This window comes from Callorhinus ursinus, unplaced genomic scaffold (assembly GCF_003265705.2).
Source record: "Callorhinus ursinus isolate GAN/ISIS: 27379988/994484 unplaced genomic scaffold, GSC_fseal_2.0 scaffold13, whole genome shotgun sequence".
Classification (NCBI taxonomy): Eukaryota; Metazoa; Chordata; class Mammalia; order Carnivora; family Otariidae; genus Callorhinus; species Callorhinus ursinus.
Genome location: NW_027397075.1, coordinates 15,315,011 through 15,331,484, shown reverse-complemented (window position 1 = coordinate 15,331,484; position 16,474 = coordinate 15,315,011). Strand labels below are relative to the sequence as shown.

Below are 16,474 nucleotides of genomic sequence, written 5' to 3'. Positions count from 1 at the left end.
TGTGTCAGCCCCTGCAGCTGAGCACTGGGGCTCCGCAGTGGTGCAGGGTGGGGGCACCTGGGTTCCTGCTCACCTCCATGCTTCGCCCAACACCCTGCCTGCCTGGCCACCCCACTCCTGCAGTAATGCCGGCCAGGCAGATGTGGAGGGGAGGGACCGGGGCTGTGTCAGGTGAGGCTGCCATGCCCACCCCTGGGGGCCTCGAGCAGAGCAGACACCTGCTCTCCAGCCCTGGGGGAGCGGGAGGCTGAGCTCAGGGTTGGCAGCCACCCAGCACACACTCCTTCCCCCTGGGGGATGTGTCTGTGCCCCGGGGATCGGATGTGCATTCATATGTGTGCATGTTTGCATTTATCATGCGTGCTGGTGTTTTTGTGCACACGCCTGTGTGTCTGGGCGCATCCACAACTACGTGCAGGTCTGATGCATGTGTTCCCTGCAGGGACGCAGGGCACAGGCAGATCCAATGTGGTGGCGGTTTCTACCCTGTGAGTGCGTGTGTCCATACACGTATGTGTGTGGGGGTAAGGGGGGGGGGTGCAGGCACCAGGTAGGTGACCCCAATGGCAAAGAGCTGTGCCGCACATGCTCTGCGGGCCCAGGACGGGGCAGCTCCATAAGCCTGGGCTTCTGGGGCTGAGTGGGAGGTGCCCCAGTGAGGGTGGGTGGGGCCAGGTGCCCAGGGCTGAGTCCTGGTTCTCCTCATCCCCTGGGAAGTGTGCAACTCCCACCTGGCAGGGCCAGGAGGGCACCGGGCCTTGAACTCCTGGATGCTGGTTTAGCCCACCGACACCACAAGTAGGGCTGCACATGCCCAAAGGGCCTGCCGCACGGCCAAGAGGACATACTGACCCTAGAAGGCCAACAGGTGGAGGGACCAGCTGGGGACTGCCGCCCAGCCCTGGACCAACTCATGGAAGTTCAGCTGCACCATGTAGAGCTGGCTGCGCTCCTGGCCTCCCAGTACCACTGGGAGTGCTGCCACACCAGCACACACGCCCCCAGGAGCTTGCCTGCCACGGGCCTGCCCTGCACGTCACCACCACCCCCACCCCCGGCAGCATCTGTCTGGCCACTCCTGCCTGAAAAAACTCTCCATGCCATCCGCGTCCAGAAGACCCTGCTCGACTCCCATGCCTTCCAAACCTTGCCCACCACAGCTAGGGTGTGCGCCCCAGTGTCTGGGCTCCATAGCCTCAGCTTTGAGGCCCCCCCAAGGGCGGTGGGAGACAGCCATTCTGCAGGAAGCAAGGTCTAGATCTGGCCTGCGGGTGGCTCTCTGGGTCCCGGGGGACTCAAGGGGCCAAGGAGACCTTTCAGGGGGAGCAGCAGGGCTATGGGAGGAGCAACATACATTCCCCAGAGTGGGGCCTACCCCTGTGCACCTTCCCGTCCTGCCTCCCTACCTTGGGGGCTACCAGTCTGTCTGTCCAGCCCTCCAATTTCTCTGCTGTTTGCTCTGTAGGCCCAGCCTGTGGGCCCCACCAGGCCAGAGTCCAGACCAGTGTCCTCCAGCTGGCCACACCTGCCCTCTGCTGTCCCCCAGGGCCCACCCCAGCCAGGAGTACCTACCCTGCAAGGTAGCTGGTGTTCTGATGGTGGAGGACCCTAAGGAGGACGTAGGGACAACGGCTCTAGGGAGGGACCCTGGTGAGAACAGATAGGCGCCCCAGTGCTTTTGGGTAGCTGAATGAGGGATGTCTAGGAACGGGGCTAACCCAATTTCAGTCCTCCACCTGGAGCCCAGCCTCCATCCACACTAGGCTGCAGGGTGCTCACTGCATGGCAGGGGAAGGGTCCATCCTGGCTCCTGCTGGGGGGTCTAGGGCAGAGATCTGTCCAGTGTAGGGCAAAGGGCAGGGGTCTGGGGCCTCCCAAACCTCCCCATTGGATGGATTCGTAGTCACTCATGATATCAATCAGAGTATTTATTCTGAGGCCCCGAAACTCAGCTACAACTAAGCTGATGTGGGCATGTCATTGGGATGGAAGAGATAGGGGCTGACCGCTCTTGGTCCCCAACTGAAGCGTGAGGACCTGTGGTGGCCTAGGCACTGTGAGAGAACCGAGGGACGTGGCTCGGACCCTCCCCCATGTGCCGTGTGGGTGGGGAGGAGGAGGCCCATGAGCAGAATCTGGTAAAAGCAAAGGCACGAGGCAGCACTGGGTGGGCAGGATGGGCCAGGGTCCACAGGCGGAGAAGACCCAACCAGAACAGGCTGACCAACACAGAAGGTCCAAGAAGAGCAATGAGGAGCAGGGCGCTCTGAGGCCTGGGGGTCCTGCAGGAGCCTAACTCGAGGCTGGCCTGCTGTGGGCTCTGTCTCTTAGAAAGTGACCCTGGGCAAATCCATAAAACAAACCTCTAGGAGTGAAGCTTTGGAGCCAAGAAGGCAGGCCTTGGTTTCCCCTCTCTGGGGAATGGGGTGTTCGGAAGGAGGTCCCATCCTCCAAACTCCCCGGCAGCCTGGCTCTCCCTGCTGGCCCTGCCCGCCTCTCTCCAGGCCTGGCTGCTGAAGCCAGGGCCTCAGGCCCCATCCACAGTGGGGCCGCGCACAGGGCACCCTGACTCAGGATGGGCCCAGGGCTGTCCTCTGCAGCCCCTATTCCCCTAGTGGGCCCAGCCTGCCACTCCCATCCAGCCTGCCGCCCTCAGTTGTCAGGCTCTAGGGTCCATTCTGACAGCCACTGCAGGCATGAGGCCCGCTGTGCCTCCGTCTCGGGGGGCTTGTTGGAGAGCGTGGAAGTGCTGCAAGGCCCAGGGCTCCCTTCTGTGGGATCAGGGTCGGGAGCAGCCCTCAGGACCTGGACAAGCTGGTCCAGTGACTGCACCAGAGTGTGGGGGCTCCAGCAGGCATCGAGCGCCGGCACAAAGGGATCTGGCGTGCAGGCCTCCACACGTTCAGTATGAGTGGGGATACGCAGATAGAAAGCGTGCAACATCATGCGGAAGGGCTGGTCTTCTTGGTCCAATGCCTGCCCGTAGGTCAGGTCCCCCACGACAGGATGGCTGAGGGCACTGCAATGCACACGCAGCTGGTGCGTCCGGCCTGGGGGGACGGGCGGCAAGAGAACTGGTAGGGTTGGGGTGCCATTCCATGCCCACCCCTCACCCACTCACATCACCCCTAGCCCCAGCCCGTTGCCCTCTTCAAGCCCCCAAAACTCCAAGAGGAGGCAGACCTGTTTCCCATTACAAACAAGAACGCCAAAGCTTAGAAAAGGGATCAACCTTGAGAGCACGGCCAGTAGGGGCAGGGCCAGGTGCGCTAGAGCACCCCTGCTCGCCTTCCGGGATAGCAAGGCCTGGGGCGGCAATAGCAGAGTGGCCCCAGGCAGGCCGCTCTGCCCCGTGCCACCACATCTCCTGCTGTGGGACAGACACACCTCAGTGAACATGGTGGCGGGGGGGGCACCACTGGTAGGCAGCAAGCAGACCTGGAAAGCTTCCTGCCTCGCCCCTGGACGCACCTGTGAGGGGCTGCAGCAGCACTTTGGAGACAGGATCACCGGCATACAGCCCGTACTCCAGGACCACCAGCTCTGTAAGGCTTGGTTTGGGGTTCTCACAGCCTGGGGAGAGCAAGACGAGGTGTGAGGATTGGCTGGACCCACGCAGAGCCCAACCCACCCCAGCCCGGCTCACTCAGGGCCCCCACTGGGTGATGAGTCCTGCCCTCCGTACCCTGAGTGCCCTCGATGCACATGGTGTGAGCCCGACCCTCAGTGCTGTTCCTGCCGATGGCGTAGTTGATGGTCATCCGGCTCTCCTGCACGTGTCCCCGCACCTGCTGGGCACAGACTCACAAGCTGCTCTCAGGACCACCCACCCCTTCTGGGGAACCCACCTGGCACTGACAGCCTGCGGAATTGGCTGACGGTTGGAATCCCCTGCCCAGGGAGATGGTCAGGCCTTACCAGAGCCAGATAGGCCTTGGTTACACGCCGCTCCTTGAAGCACTTGTAAGCGCTGCCCGCTGCCGCCTTGTTCAAGGCCACACAGAGCGCCCCGCTGGTGGAGAAGTCCAACTGGTGGCAGAACCTGACACGGGGCCGGGGGGTCAGGGCTGGCCAGACTGGGGAGTGGCTACTTCTTCCCACAGAAGCTGCTGGGGGCCATGGGCCGGCCTCCACCTACCTGAACCCATAGTAGGTATCAGGATCCGCTAACTCCGGGAAGTGGTGACGCAGCTGCTTCTGGAGGGTCGGAGTCTCGCGCCACATCCTGCTGTCGATCCGCAGGTCCCAGTGCTTGTTCACCACCAGGAAGTCCTGGCTCTGGTACACCACGGACAGATTCTCTATTCGGTCTGGTTCCATGGTGGAGACCTGCAAGTGGGGGCTCACGGGGAGTCCAGCACTGGACTCATCAGGGTCCCCGGGGTCCCCAGAGTCGCGGGTGGGAAGCCGCTGACGCGGTGTCAGCCGAGCACACGGCCCCAGTGTGTGTGCACTCGCTAGGTCCCTTTCCACGCCCACCTCTGAGCTCCGACTGTAGGGCTGCCCAACCCAGACGCAGATGCCGGGGGAAGCAGTCCTGCGCCCCGGCCCCACCCCCGCGGACCCTCCGGGGACAGTGCACCAACATGCCACAGAAGCCTCTTCCTGAGCTGGGAAGGGCCAGGAGAGGGGCTGCCGCGCCCCCCACAACCCGGGGAGGCCAGGTCAGCCGAGTGAGGGGGCCCCCTACGTCTCCCTCCCCCTCCGCGCAGACATCCCCTCCCCGGCAGGCCCCGCCCCCCGCGTCTGATGGGCACAGGCCGCCTACCAGCGCCTCCCGCGGCCCCGCCCACTCCGGGACCGACCTGTAGCCCGGCGGCGCCGCCCGGGCCCCGCGAGGCCGCTGCCGGGCCCGGGCTCCAGCACCCCGTCCCCGCGCCTGGCGACCCAGCAACCCCGGAGCCGCGCCTCACAGGGCCCTGCGGGAGCGCGCAGCCCCGCCTCACGCCCCGCCCACACCACGGACGGGCGGCCGTGCGGGCCAATGGTGAGCGTCCTGGGGCGCCGCACTGGCTCGGCCCCGCCCCGCCTGCGCGCGCAGTCCCGCCCCCGCCGCGCTCTTCCCGTTGGCCAATGGAGAGAGCCGCCGGGCACGCCGGCCAGGGATTGGCGGCGCCGGGACGCTGGGGGCGGGTGCGGCGCGCTGCGGCGGCGCGGGAGGTTCGGAACGGGCGGCTGGTCCGGTGGGAGCGGGAGCCATGGGAGACCCCGAGCTCGAGCTGGGCGGTGCCCAGGACGACTTCCACAGCCAGTTCGCGGACGAGCTGGAGGTGCTGGCGGAGCTGGAAGGTGGGCGCGGGCCCCGCCGCAGCCTCGTCCCCTGTAGTCCGGGAGGGGTGCCTGGAGGAGGGGAGGCGAGCGGGGGCCGCGAGGCTGGAGCGAGAAGGGTCCTCCGGCGCTGCCGTCCGCGGGAGCTCCTGCCTGTATGTGGGGACGCGCCGACCTAGCGCAGCTGCTGTCATCTTTTCCTCCTGGCAGGGACGGCGGCCCTGTCACCCTCCAGGGACCCCTGGCCCACGGTGGGCCGGTCCCGGCTGACGTCCGAGGAGACCGTTGCTGGAGGCGACGCTGCCACTCATTGCTCTCCATGTGGACGTCCAGGGAACCACAAAGGCAGTGCGAGGAAGAGGCAGCTGGCCGACCACATCTCGAGGGACACGGCCTTGCCCCCCAGTATGTCCGCAGGGGCCCAGGGCCCAGGGCTGGGGTGTGAGGCTGAGGAAGAGCCTCTGTTCCTTCCGTCTCCCTCCCCAGCCCCCAGGGTCAAACGGCTTAGGCTGGAAGTCGTCAAGAAGCTGAACTTCAGGCCCGAGGAGATGGAAGAGCCGCCCCTTCCTGACTCCCCTGCCCGGGGCATCACCCCCCCACTGAGTCCCGAGGTCCCCACTGAGCTGTGGGGCAAGGGGTGTGTGTGGCTGGGGGCACAGGTGTCCCAGGGATTGTGGAAGGGTCCCGGGTTTCTGGAGGCCTGGGGCTGGGGGGTGGGTGGGAGGGATGTGTAGTTTAGTGGACCTGGGTTCCTCTGATGGTAGCAGGAGGGGTGAGTCCCCAAGACAGTCCCTGTCCCTTCCCAGGCCCTTGGATGCTGGTGCCGATGTGGGTCTCCTGCAGGCCTCGCCGGCAGCCCGAAATCCTGTCCTGAGGCGGCCCCCTGTCCTGGAGGACTATGTCAGTGTGACCTCCACGGGTGGCTGCCGGGCTTTTCTGGTCCTGCGGGCTGACCCAGTGGGCACAGGGGTGCAGGTGGGTGCTGTGTGGCCACGGGGCTGGGGGGCTCAGTGCTGCCCGGGGAGTCCTAGACCTCATGTCCCACCGGGACCCTGGGGTCCCCTCAGGAAGATTACGTGGCTCGTTTCCCTTTTCCTTTCCCCTTCGTATCTTTTTTTGTTTTGTTTTTTGTTTTTTTCTTTTCCTTAGAGTTGTTTTCGTCCTAGGTTTTTTTTTGGAATTCTTGTATAGTAAGGAAGGTTGTCCTGTTGTTAGTCTGTTCATGTTCAAATAACGCCACTTGGGTTTCTGAGTACTGTTGGGAGGGGATCCGTGGGTGGTTATGTCCTGCAACGGGATGAATGCTGCCCTCACTTTCCTACAGACCCCTTTCATTGATATCTGGCGGCGAGGCCACGGCCAGCTGGATCTGTTGGGTGTGTCCTTCGCGTCCCTGAAGGAGCAGGTCGACAGTGAGGTGGGGCTTGCTGGGAAGAGAAGGGTGGCTCTGGGGGAGGGGGGACTGCACGTTGGAGCCATCCAGATCCCAACCTCTAGTGTTTGCACAGCGGAGGCAGCAGCTGCTCGAGGAGGCCCATCGGCTCTCAGACACACTTCGCAGGTGACACGGTGGGCCCTCCCACCCCTGACCTCCAGCCTGTAGTCGGGGGGGCGGTGCGCAGTCCTTCCAAAGGCACGATGTTCTCTAGCCTCAGGTCGGAGGAGGTCCAGCCTTTGGCAGCTCCTGAGGAAGAGATGGTCAGCAACCAAGATGACTGCCAGCACTGTCTCTGGGTGGACGAGTTCGCACCTCGGTCCTACACGGAGCTGCTCAGTGATGACGTGAGACATTATTGTTCAAGCGTGACTTGCGCTTTTCTTGCCAAAAACGAAAGCTGCAGTATTCAGCTGGTTTTTATGTTGCGAGGTCACAGGGCGTTGGAATGGAAGAGATGGCTTTTTGGTGTTTCTAAGATTTTATTTACTTTTTTAAGAGAGCGAGAGAGTAGGGGGAGGGGCAGAGGGAGGGAGAGGGGGAAGCAGACTCCCCGCTGAGCAGGCAGCCAGGATGAAGCCTGATCCCAGGACCCTGGGATCATGACCTGAGCCAAATGCAGCCGCTTAACCACCTGAGCCACCCAGGCGCCCCAGAAGAGATGGTTTTGATTTGCATGTTTGAATTATAGATGGGGACACTTGAGGCCAGCATGGGGTTGGCCTGCTTTAGGTCACTTGTGACCTGGGCTGGGAATCCAATTCTCCTACTCCCTCGGAGCTTCTGTCTCCTTTCTCACTTATAGAAGCTGATGCTGGGATGCTCCTGGGGATGGCGGGGGCTCCTGAAGGGATCAGGGTGCTAAGGATGGAGGCTTTGAAGTGAGCCTCATTCTGTCACTCACTGGCAGAGTGACCAAACACTAGTCAGTTGCCACTCAGCTTCAGCCTCCTTGTGTGTTTTCTAGGGCTTAATGACAGCAGGCTGACACGAAGGGCGGGCACAGGGGGTTCTCGGTGCTGGCCGTTTCTCTAGACCACGCTTCCTTTGTTACAGTTCACTAACCGCTGTCTCCTCAAGTGGCTAAAGCTGTGGGACCTGGTGGTGTTTGGCCGAGAGAGGCCTGCTAGGAAGCCAAGACCCAGTGTGGAGCTGGCCCGGGGTGGCAAGGAGGCCCCAAGCTCCAGCAAATGGAAAAGCCATGAGCAGGTGCTGGAGGACATGCTAGAGGCTGAGCTGGACCCGAGCCGGCGTCCCCGGCAGAAGGTAAGCCCCACCTGGCTGTGCCACACACGTCTGAGCCCGGGGGCTGTGCTCTCTGGGCAGGTGGCGCCTTTGCAGCCTCTCAGGGCCCTGAGGTGCATTTAGTGCTCCCACGGCTGGGGCGTTAAAACGGCAGTGTGCTAGAGTCGTAACAGGCTATAGCATGTATGCGTCTTTGTTGTCTTGGCTGCAGGTGGCGCTGCTGTGTGGGCCCCCGGGGCTTGGCAAGACCACCCTGGCTCATGTGATTGCGCGGCATGCTGGGTACTGTGTGGTGGAGATGAATGCAAGGTGAGTGGCAGGGAGGCCAGCCTCCATCCTGACTCAGCCCTGAGACCCCAGTGGTTGGCAGTGGGGACAGTGGAGTGGAGTTCTTACTTTCTTGGGGTTTCCTGGGGTGGTAGCCTTGAGGTGTAGGTATGGTGGCTCAGCCCCGGAGACTGTCCGATCAGGGACCTTGGTTGCTGCCTTGGCCGAGGCCACGCTGCCCTGATGGCAATGCCCCTGACCTTATGGTTCCAGTGATGACCGCAGCCCTGAGGCCTTCCGCACGTGCATCGAGGCGGCCACGCAGATGGAGTCGGTGCTGGGTGCTGGCGGGAAGCCCAACTGTCTGGTCATCGATGAGATCGATGGGGCCCCCGTGGTGGGCCTCCTGGGTGCCCCAGTGGGTGGGCAGGTGGGTGGGCAACGGGCTAGGGCTCACTGTGTCCTTTTTGCATTTTCTAGGCTGCCATCAATGTTCTTCTGAACATCCTGGACCGCAAGGGCCCACAGGACGCAGAGTCAGGGGGTCAGGTTCCCACAAGTGGGGGACGGCGGCGCCGGGCCGAGGGGGGGCTCCTGATGAGGCCCATTATCTGCATCTGCAATGACCAGTGAGTGGGCTGGAGCAGGGCTTTGCACGGGGCGGGGTGTGGTGGGGGGCCTCCACGGGAGGGCAGGGGGCTTCTGGGGGGGGTGTACCCCCAACCCTACTTGGCCGCTTCTGCCAGCTGGGCTGTGGCACACACCCTGATGTTCGTGGCTGGGCGGTGTGGTGTACCTGTGCCTCTCCCCCTGCAGGTTTGTACCCTCTCTGAGGCAGTTGAGACAGCAGGCCTTCCTGCTCTACTTCCCACCCATACTGTCCTCGAGGCTTACGCAGCGGCTGCAGGAGGTCAGCGAGGGCTGGGGCAGGGGACACATGACTAGGGGGCTGCGTGGCTGACTGCGGGGTGTGGGGATGCGTCCCCTGTCCTGGCCCCGCGTTCCTCTCTCTTGCCATCCCCTCTCCCACCCAGGGCCCCATCCCCCAGCTGGCTCCAGGATGTGGGGGTGACCGGACCAGTTTGCTGTTTGGCAGTAGATGGTTCAAAGCAGGGACCAAGGCTGGTCCGCGGGGATCTACAACTGTGTTCTAGGGAAGAGAGGGCCCCAGGGTGGGTTTCTGGGGGAGCGGCCACCCACTCTCCTGCCTCCTTGCAGATCTCCCTGCGGCAGGGCATGCAGGCCGACCCGGGTGCGCTGGCAGCTCTGTGTGAGAAGACAGACAATGACATCCGTGCCTGCATCAACACCCTACAGGTGGGCGGGTGTGCGGGGCTGCTGCTGGGGTGCAGCAGGGCTCAGCTGCCTCTCACCAGCCCCCACCCCTCTGTGTCCAGTTCCTTCATGGGCGGGGCCGGCGGGAGCTGAGTGTGCAGGCTGTGCAGGCCACACGAGTCGGCCTCAAGGATCAGCGCAAGGGGCTCTTCTCTGTGTGGCAGGAGGTGTTCCAGCTTCCCCGGGCCCAGAGGTAAGTGGGCAGGCCAGCCCCCATCTCCTGCGACAGACTGAGCGCTGCACGGGGCTTGGGGGAGCATGGTCTGTGTACAGACACCTGGGCCGCTTCGGGGAGCAAGGCATTATGGAGGGGGACGAAGAGGTGGGGCCCCATTCCAGCCTTGGCACCCCTCTGCAGGCAACGCTGGGGCCAGGACCCAGCCCTGCCCCCACACATGCTCCTCCTCCATGACGGGCATCTGGGTCTGGGGCCCCGTGCTGCCGAGGCGCCTTGGACCATGGCTTCCCAGCGGTTCTACCACATCCTGCACGTGGCTTCTTCCGCAGGGGAGCATGAGAAGGTGATCCAGGTAACCTCGTTTTGCCTTGAGTGTTTTCGGGTGTGCCGGTACGCTAGCATCTGTCTGCGTCTCTGTACCCGGAGAACCGGAGACGTTTTACACGGTGTCAAGCTCAAGGAGCAACGGGATGGGAGCGAGGGGTGGCGGACACGGTGCATCAGGGAGCTCTCTCAGAGGTGATGGGGAGCAGGGACAGAGGCCTGGGAGGAGGGACTAGCTGGTGCTGGGGGTATGGGGGGCTGGCGTGGGCTGGCAGGGAGGGGAGGCGGGCTGGGTGTGTGGTGGGGGAGTCACCTGACTCATGGGGTCAGTCCAGTTGCTGGTCGGGACACAGGTAACTGGGGCAGGAGGAGCTAGACAGCATGAGTCAGTGCCCGGGAGGGTTTCCATTCTGGACATGAACTGTGGGCACAGGGATGTGGGGTGGAGCAGGCAGGGGGAAGTTTTGGCTTGAGCAGGTGGCAGAGATGCCCCCCACCCCTGGGAAGCCTGGCCTAAGCTGTCTCCCTGACTAAGCAGCTTTGGATTAGTGGCTGTGGATCTGAGTAAATCTGGAACTCTCCACGGGGAGGGGTTGTGGGCGCCCCGAGGGAATAGGAGTCTCATGTGGAATAAGAGCAGGGGCTCTGTGCCCTCCATTCTGGCCGCAGAGCTTCCTTTGGGGAGGGGGTGGGTACTGGAGCCTGTGGGCTCCTTGAGGCAGTTGTGGGTAGGGGGTTCTTTCCTGCACCTCTCAAAACAGCGGGGCGGCAGGCTGGGCCTTCCTGGCTCCTCTGGGGCCTCAGGGCCACTTGCTGGTGCTAGCAGCTCTCCCAGAGACCCTGGGCTTGGCAGGGCAGCTGGGAGGTGCTTGTTTGTGGGCTGGGGGCCGAGGCTGGGGGGGTTCAGCGGAGGGGGACAAAGGTGAGGCCCCACCTCACCCCCAGGGCCTGTTTGACAACTTCCTGCGCTTGCGGCTACGGGATTCCAGCCTGGGGACCGTGTGTGTGGCCCTCGACTGGCTGGCCTTCGATGACCTGCTGAGCCGCGCTGCCCACCACGGCCAGACTTTCCAGTTGCTGCGCTACCTGCCCTTCTTGCTGGCAGCCTTCCACCTGCTCTTTGCGTCTGGCCACGTGCCGAGGATTGCTTTCCCCAGCAGCCAGCAGGAGGTGTGTCCCCTGCACCCTGCCCGGGCCTGGGATCTGGCCCAGGGAGCCTAGGTTTCCTAGCCCTGCTTCATTCTCCACCCCAGGCCCAGAACCGGACCAGCCGGACACAGAACCTCATCCAGACGCTGGTGGCAGGCATTGCACCTGCTACCCGCAGCCGAGCTGCACCTCAGGCGCTCGTCCTGGACGCCCTCTGCCTGATTCTGGACATCCTTGCGCCCAAGCTGCGCCCTGTGAGTGCTTTGTCCGGAGTGAGGGTGTCACCGCTGGTGGGGGCGGGCCCCGCCATGCTCAGTGTCCCTGCCCACAGGTGAGCACGCAGCTGTACAGTACTCGTGAGAAGCAGCAGCTGGCCAGCCTCGTGGGCACCATGCTTGCCTACAGCCTCACCTACCGCCAAGAGCGCATGCCTGACGGGCAGTACGTCTACAGGCTAGAGCCGTGAGTCTGTGCAGCAGCTGGGGTGGGGTGCCAGGGACAGGAGGCTGGGCTCTGGGTGCTACGGCAGTGAGGCCAGGAATCTTGGCGAGGTGTAGTCTCCCTTTTGCCGTCTGTGGGGCAGTGATAAAGGGTCAGTTCCAGCTCAGTACTTGTGCAGATGTGATTGTGAGGTGGGGGGTCCCCCTTGCAGGGCATTATTGCAGAGGCTCTGCCTGCCTCAGTGTCCCCCAGGCACTGCTCCCAGAGGGTTCTCGAGCTCCCTAGGGCTCTGCTGCCCCATCCTGAGATGGTCCCCGGGGCCCCACTGCCCAACAAGGGGACCAGTGTCCATCGCTGTCTGTGCCATTTGCAAGGAGGTGGTAATGGTGACAGTTCCAGAGCTCAGCCCCAGCCTTGAGCCTAGGCCCTGCCCTGTTGTCTCATTTCTTCATCTTGCAGCCCTGGGATGGTTCCCTTCTCATGCCCACAAGCACTTCGGAAAACTAAGGCTTGGGGTGGGTTATCCCCTGCTGCTATGGGCCCAGGCATTGTATTGGCAGGACTGAGCTCCACATTGCAGCCCCTGCTTCTTGGCATTTGGGATGGGTGGGCAGGCAGGTAGCACCTGCCTGTGCTGCTGATGGCGCACCTCTTCACCCGCCCTGAGAGCAGGAACGTGGAGGAGGTCTGCCGCTTTCCTGAGCTGCCCGCCCGCAAACCCCTCACCTACCAGGCCAAGCAGCTCATTGCCCGCGAGATCGAAATGGAGAAGATGCGGCGGGCGGAGGCCTTGGCCCGGGTTGGGGACAGCCCCCAGGTGAGCCCACCCTGGGGGCCAGAGCCAGGCCAGGGAGGGCAGGGCCGTCAGAAGGGACCTGTCCCTGGAGTGGCCCTGCCCAGTCAGCCCTCACCACACCTTCTGTCTGCAGGTGGACGGGGTTCCCCCAGGGGCCAAGGCTCCGCTGGGGGGTGCTGGGGAGAAAGGGGCACGGCCACCCACCTCACACAGCCACGAGGGGCAGCAGCTAGAGCAGCGGCTGGAGCGCATCCTGAAGAGAGCGGCCCTGGAGGAAAAGGTGTGAGGGGTGTGGCTGGTTCCCAGCCCTAGGGGGCTGTCTCTTGCCTGCTGCTCAGCCTCAGGGGTTTCCCATGGCCCCAGCTTCCCATCTGGGCGAGAGGGGGCTCTGCTGGTTGTGGCAGAAGGAAACTGCCGTGTGGGTGATGAGGGACCGAAGGGACGTGTGCTAAGTGGGTCTGCTCCAGTGTGAAGCGGGCCTGGGAAGGGGAGGTGGGCATCTGCTCTCACAGCCTGGGGCCACTGGCTGCTCCCTGGGACGGGGCCTCTGGCCCTCCCCCCAGGGCAGGGAGTGCCCACCACCGGTCTGTGCTGAGTCTGACCAACCTGCTCTCTTCAGCCTGAGAGGGACTTTTTTGGTCGTGTGGTCCTCAAGAGAGTGACAGCCCTGAGTGCAGGTGTGTGGGGCGTGGGAGGCATGGGAGGGGCGGGAGGGGCCCGGGCGAGGCACAGGAACAACCATGTGGCCTCCACAGGAGATGTGGCCCCGGAGACCGATGCGGCTGAGTGGCACATAGGCACGGCGGTGGGCAGGAGTGACGTCTGGTTTCGCTTCAAGGAGGGCGTCTCCAATGCTGTGCGGCGCAGCGTCTACATCAGGGACCTGCTATAGCCGGGGTGCACCCAACACCGTGAGCCCACGCTGGATACCTCCGGAGGCCCATGCTGGATGCCCCAGGGCCCCACGCTTGATGCTGTCGTGTTGCGTTTTCTCCGTCAGAAAATGTACAAAAACACGGACGCTCTCAAAAAGTCTTTATAAAAGTCACACTTTTATGGAGTTGTCCTCCCTACAGAAGCAAGAGCCCGGGGGTGGGGCAGGGGGACCTCACAGGATGGCACACTTGCCCTTCTCCACCCATGGGTTGTTCTTCATTAGGTCGGGGTTCAGGAACGGGTCCTTGGGGATCCCATCCTCGATCCACTTGAGGAGCCTGTGGTTGGGCAGGGTTGGGAGGGTGAGGTTGAGCAGGGGAGTGCCTGGCTTCTTAGAAGTGCTGCCCAGTGGCAAGGTGCAGGGCTGTGGCTCTGGCTCATGCAAACGAACACAGGGCAGGGAAATGAAATGCAGATTGGAGCCAACCCTGGGTGGGGTGGGGTCCTGGGGACTTACTCAGGGATGGTCTTGGACGACATCTCCCTCTTGAAGGCCAGCTGGTACTTGAGGCTCTCCACCTCTTTTTTCATCTGGGGCACATCCCACTCCTCCATGGCGTCGGGAGCTTCGGAAGTGGCCAGCCTGGGGCTGGAGGACACAGGAGGAAGCAACAGCTAGAGGGCTGCCAGCTTGCAGTCAACCCCCAGATGCTCCTTCCCCACCAGACTGATAGCGGGTCCACTGCTTGGGAGGTCCCCAGGGGCTGTACCACCCCTTTCCCCGGGGGGCCACAGAGGCACCCACGTAGCCCACAGGGTGCAGGGCCTGGAGCTGAGGCCCCACTAATGAGGCCCCGTGTGTCTGCCCCTCCCCCCATGGGGCTGATTAACTGCAGAGAAAACTTTGTACTCTGAGCTCTGCATCCTCACCTCCCACCCCCATCAGAGCCTTACCACGGCCTGGTCTCTTGGAGAGAGAAGGGGCAGTGTTTCAGCCATAGCAGGATCAGGCACACAGCACAGATGGGTTCCCAGAAGCCCACCCTCCAACTGCGAGGCCCACTTCCCATTCCTGGTTGCAGAGAGGGCAATCCAGACCCTCACGTGAGGGATGGGGCTGTGCCTGGCCGCCTTCCCGTGCCTTCCCTCTGCTTTGCATGGGGAAGCCTACCCAAAGGAAATTAATCTTGGGGCTTGGAGAATTTGGCTGCAATTTGCATCTCTAGCCAAGGGGTTGTGGGGGGTAGGTGCTGAGGGTCTTGGGGTCACAGGCTGCACAGCTGGTCTGCGACTTGGAGTGGCTACAGCCTTCTGCTTCCCCGTGTTGCCCCCCACACTGTTCACAAACCGCCTGGCCCAGTTTCTATTTGTGTACCAGCCTGGCAAAGCGGGTTGCTTCCTGCCTCCCCGACTAAGCCCACTCCAGGGGCCCAGGGAGTCTCTCACTGGCCCCCAGGCCCTACTCCCATCACGGGAGGCTGAGAGCCAGGGGATTGGCTTTCTGGACCTTGGTTGCTACGGTAGGCAGGGGGTGACAGGAGTGTGATCCTGTCTGCACCAGCCTGTGCAGGGGACTCCAGGCTGGAAGATCTCCATTTTGAGGGGGGTGGGGGTCAGCCCTGGTCGGTTGGGGACAGAGCATCCACACTAGGAGCCAGGGGTAAGAGCCGTAGGGGAGCAGAGCCTGCCTTTATGGGGGGGGCAGCCAATAGGGGGCATGCAGTTGCTCCTCTCCCAGAGACCCCAAGTTCAGCATCCCCGGACAGCCCAGGCCGGACAGCCACGTGGTGGGGGGCTCTCCGCGGCGGGGGCGGGGCGGTGGCCTGCCCGCAGCGCCCACCGCCTGCCTTGTCTGCCCTACCTGCGCGCAGCGCCGCCGGAGCCGGCCGCCCGTCCCGCGCGCCCCGCGACGCCCCCGGCCACGGCGCTCGGCGGGCACTGCGGGCGGCGCGCACGGCGCAGGACGCGGCTTCCCTCCCCCTCGGCCGCCCCGCCCCCGCCCCCGCCCCGCCCCGCCCGCCCGAAGACCGAGAGGGTCCTCCCCGCCGGTGGGGTCGGGCCTGTTGGGACGCGCAGGGCAGCCGCCTTGGTCACAAGACCAACAGGCAGAGGCATCTGGGGGTTAGGATGGTCCAGGTCAGCCCAGCGAGACCCCCCCGGCCTCGGTTTCCTGCTCTGCACGGGGGGCCAGTTCATCGGACCTACCTTGGACGGTGCCGGCAAGGGCCAAGTGCCAAGGACCAAGTGATGGTGAGTGACAGCGAGGGCCAAGTGAATGAGTGAGCGGGCACACAGGCGGGCAGAGCCCAGGCAGGTGCCCCGCCCACTCCTGCCACCTGGGGCCAGGCCCTGGCACCGTCCCCTCCCCCCTGCCCTCCTCCTCCGTGCTGGGCCTACCCCAGGGACTTGGCCTCACTCTGCACGATCCCTCAGCCCCTGCGGATGGGGGATGCAGGAATGGCAGTGTGGAGTCAGCTCCGGCAGTGGACAGTGGTCTCCTATAGTGGGGCTGGCACCGAAGACTTTCAGCTCTTAGACTGTATCCTAGCCGTCCATGCGCTGCCAGACTCTAACCATAGGCCAGGCGGAGAGTAACAGGGATGAAGCCAGGACACTGCATGCCCCTGTGGCCTTAGCAGTGCCCACTGATGGGCCTTGTGGGCGGCCCTGCCCTGGAGCTGAGCCACCCACAGGTGTGAGCCTGTGCCCCCCGTTTCTAGGCCGGCGGCAGGCTGACTGGGTAGCTGCCCTGAGGGCTGGGGGTCCGTCCACTCTTCAGTTGGCCCTGGGCTGGGAATACCCAGACTTGTTCTGTGTAGGCCCAGGGGATGCGAGGCTGTGTCTGGCTCAGGGGTGCCCAAGCCCAGGCCGAGCAGCTTTGGGGGCTCTGGGGAGGGAGGGGGCGTTCCTCCCTCACTGCAGGCCCGTCCCCTCTCCTCTCTGCCTGCTCCTCAGCCGGCCCCTGATGGGACCCAAGCAGATGCTCACTCTGCTCTCCATCCATCAGGGACGGGACCACATTCTGTTCTCCTCAGAACTGATGCCCTGGCTGTGTCTGGCAGGTCCCGCTGCCCAGCGCTCGGGGGAGCTGTGTCCTTGGGGCCATTGGATGACACGGGTACCAGGCTGCATCCTGGGCAGGGGGCCCCCAGGCAGCAAC

General features: G+C 63.8%; 3 protein-coding genes across 9 annotated transcripts; 1 reads left to right on the top strand and 2 right to left on the bottom strand.

The window, feature by feature from the left end:
* Positions 1 to 1,913: 1,913 nt before the first annotated feature.
* RPUSD1 (RNA pseudouridine synthase domain containing 1) lies at positions 1,914 to 4,957 on the bottom strand. 3 transcript variants are annotated; one of them, XM_025878101.2, is made up of 6 exons: positions 4,806 to 4,957; positions 4,139 to 4,329; positions 3,919 to 4,042; positions 3,686 to 3,791; positions 3,472 to 3,573; positions 1,914 to 3,050 (listed from the first exon to the last, which is right to left on the bottom strand). In XM_025878101.2, the coding sequence occupies exons 2-6, from the start codon at positions 4,318 to 4,320 to the stop codon at positions 2,653 to 2,655; spliced, it is 912 nt and encodes a 303-aa protein (XP_025733886.1). In that variant the 5' UTR covers positions 4,321 to 4,329; positions 4,806 to 4,957; the 3' UTR covers positions 1,914 to 2,652. The 3 variants fall into 3 exon arrangements, with proteins under 3 accessions (XP_025733886.1, XP_025733887.1, XP_073755858.1); XM_025878102.2 differs by having other exon boundaries at positions 3,686 to 3,788; XM_073899757.1 differs by lacking the exons at positions 3,919 to 4,042; positions 4,806 to 4,957 and having other exon boundaries at positions 3,686 to 3,788; positions 4,139 to 4,275.
* A 185-nt stretch (positions 4,958 to 5,142) lies between these two features.
* On the top strand, positions 5,143 to 13,494 carry CHTF18 (chromosome transmission fidelity factor 18). 3 transcript variants are annotated; one of them, XM_025878092.2, is made up of 22 exons: positions 5,143 to 5,289; positions 5,479 to 5,673; positions 5,755 to 5,905; positions 6,075 to 6,243; positions 6,593 to 6,685; positions 6,777 to 6,829; positions 6,918 to 7,050; positions 7,760 to 7,969; positions 8,160 to 8,257; positions 8,489 to 8,612; positions 8,696 to 8,844; positions 9,032 to 9,125; positions 9,434 to 9,532; positions 9,613 to 9,743; positions 9,909 to 10,080; positions 10,998 to 11,222; positions 11,306 to 11,455; positions 11,533 to 11,663; positions 12,315 to 12,459; positions 12,572 to 12,718; positions 13,058 to 13,115; positions 13,194 to 13,494. In XM_025878092.2, the coding sequence occupies exons 1-22, from the start codon at positions 5,199 to 5,201 to the stop codon at positions 13,328 to 13,330; spliced, it is 2,955 nt and encodes a 984-aa protein (XP_025733877.1). In that variant the 5' UTR covers positions 5,143 to 5,198; the 3' UTR covers positions 13,331 to 13,494. The 3 variants fall into 3 exon arrangements, with proteins under 3 accessions (XP_025733877.1, XP_025733876.1, XP_025733878.1); XM_025878091.2 differs by having other exon boundaries at positions 5,479 to 5,905; XM_025878093.2 differs by lacking the exons at positions 12,572 to 12,718; positions 13,058 to 13,115; positions 13,194 to 13,494 and having other exon boundaries at positions 5,479 to 5,905; positions 12,102 to 12,395.
* On the bottom strand, positions 13,440 to 15,642 carry GNG13 (G protein subunit gamma 13). 3 transcript variants are annotated; one of them, XM_073899755.1, is made up of 4 exons: positions 15,176 to 15,243; positions 14,269 to 14,386; positions 13,832 to 13,963; positions 13,440 to 13,652 (listed from the first exon to the last, which is right to left on the bottom strand). In XM_073899755.1, exons 2-4 carry the CDS (start codon positions 14,382 to 14,384, stop codon positions 13,547 to 13,549), a joined length of 354 nt encoding a protein of 117 aa, XP_073755856.1. In that variant the 5' UTR covers positions 14,385 to 14,386; positions 15,176 to 15,243; the 3' UTR covers positions 13,440 to 13,546. The 3 variants fall into 3 exon arrangements, with proteins under 3 accessions (XP_073755856.1, XP_025733271.1, XP_073755857.1); XM_025877486.2 differs by lacking the exons at positions 14,269 to 14,386; positions 15,176 to 15,243 and adding an exon at positions 15,520 to 15,642; XM_073899756.1 differs by lacking the exon at positions 14,269 to 14,386 and having other exon boundaries at positions 15,176 to 15,245.
* Between the last annotated feature and the right edge of the window lie 832 nt (positions 15,643 to 16,474).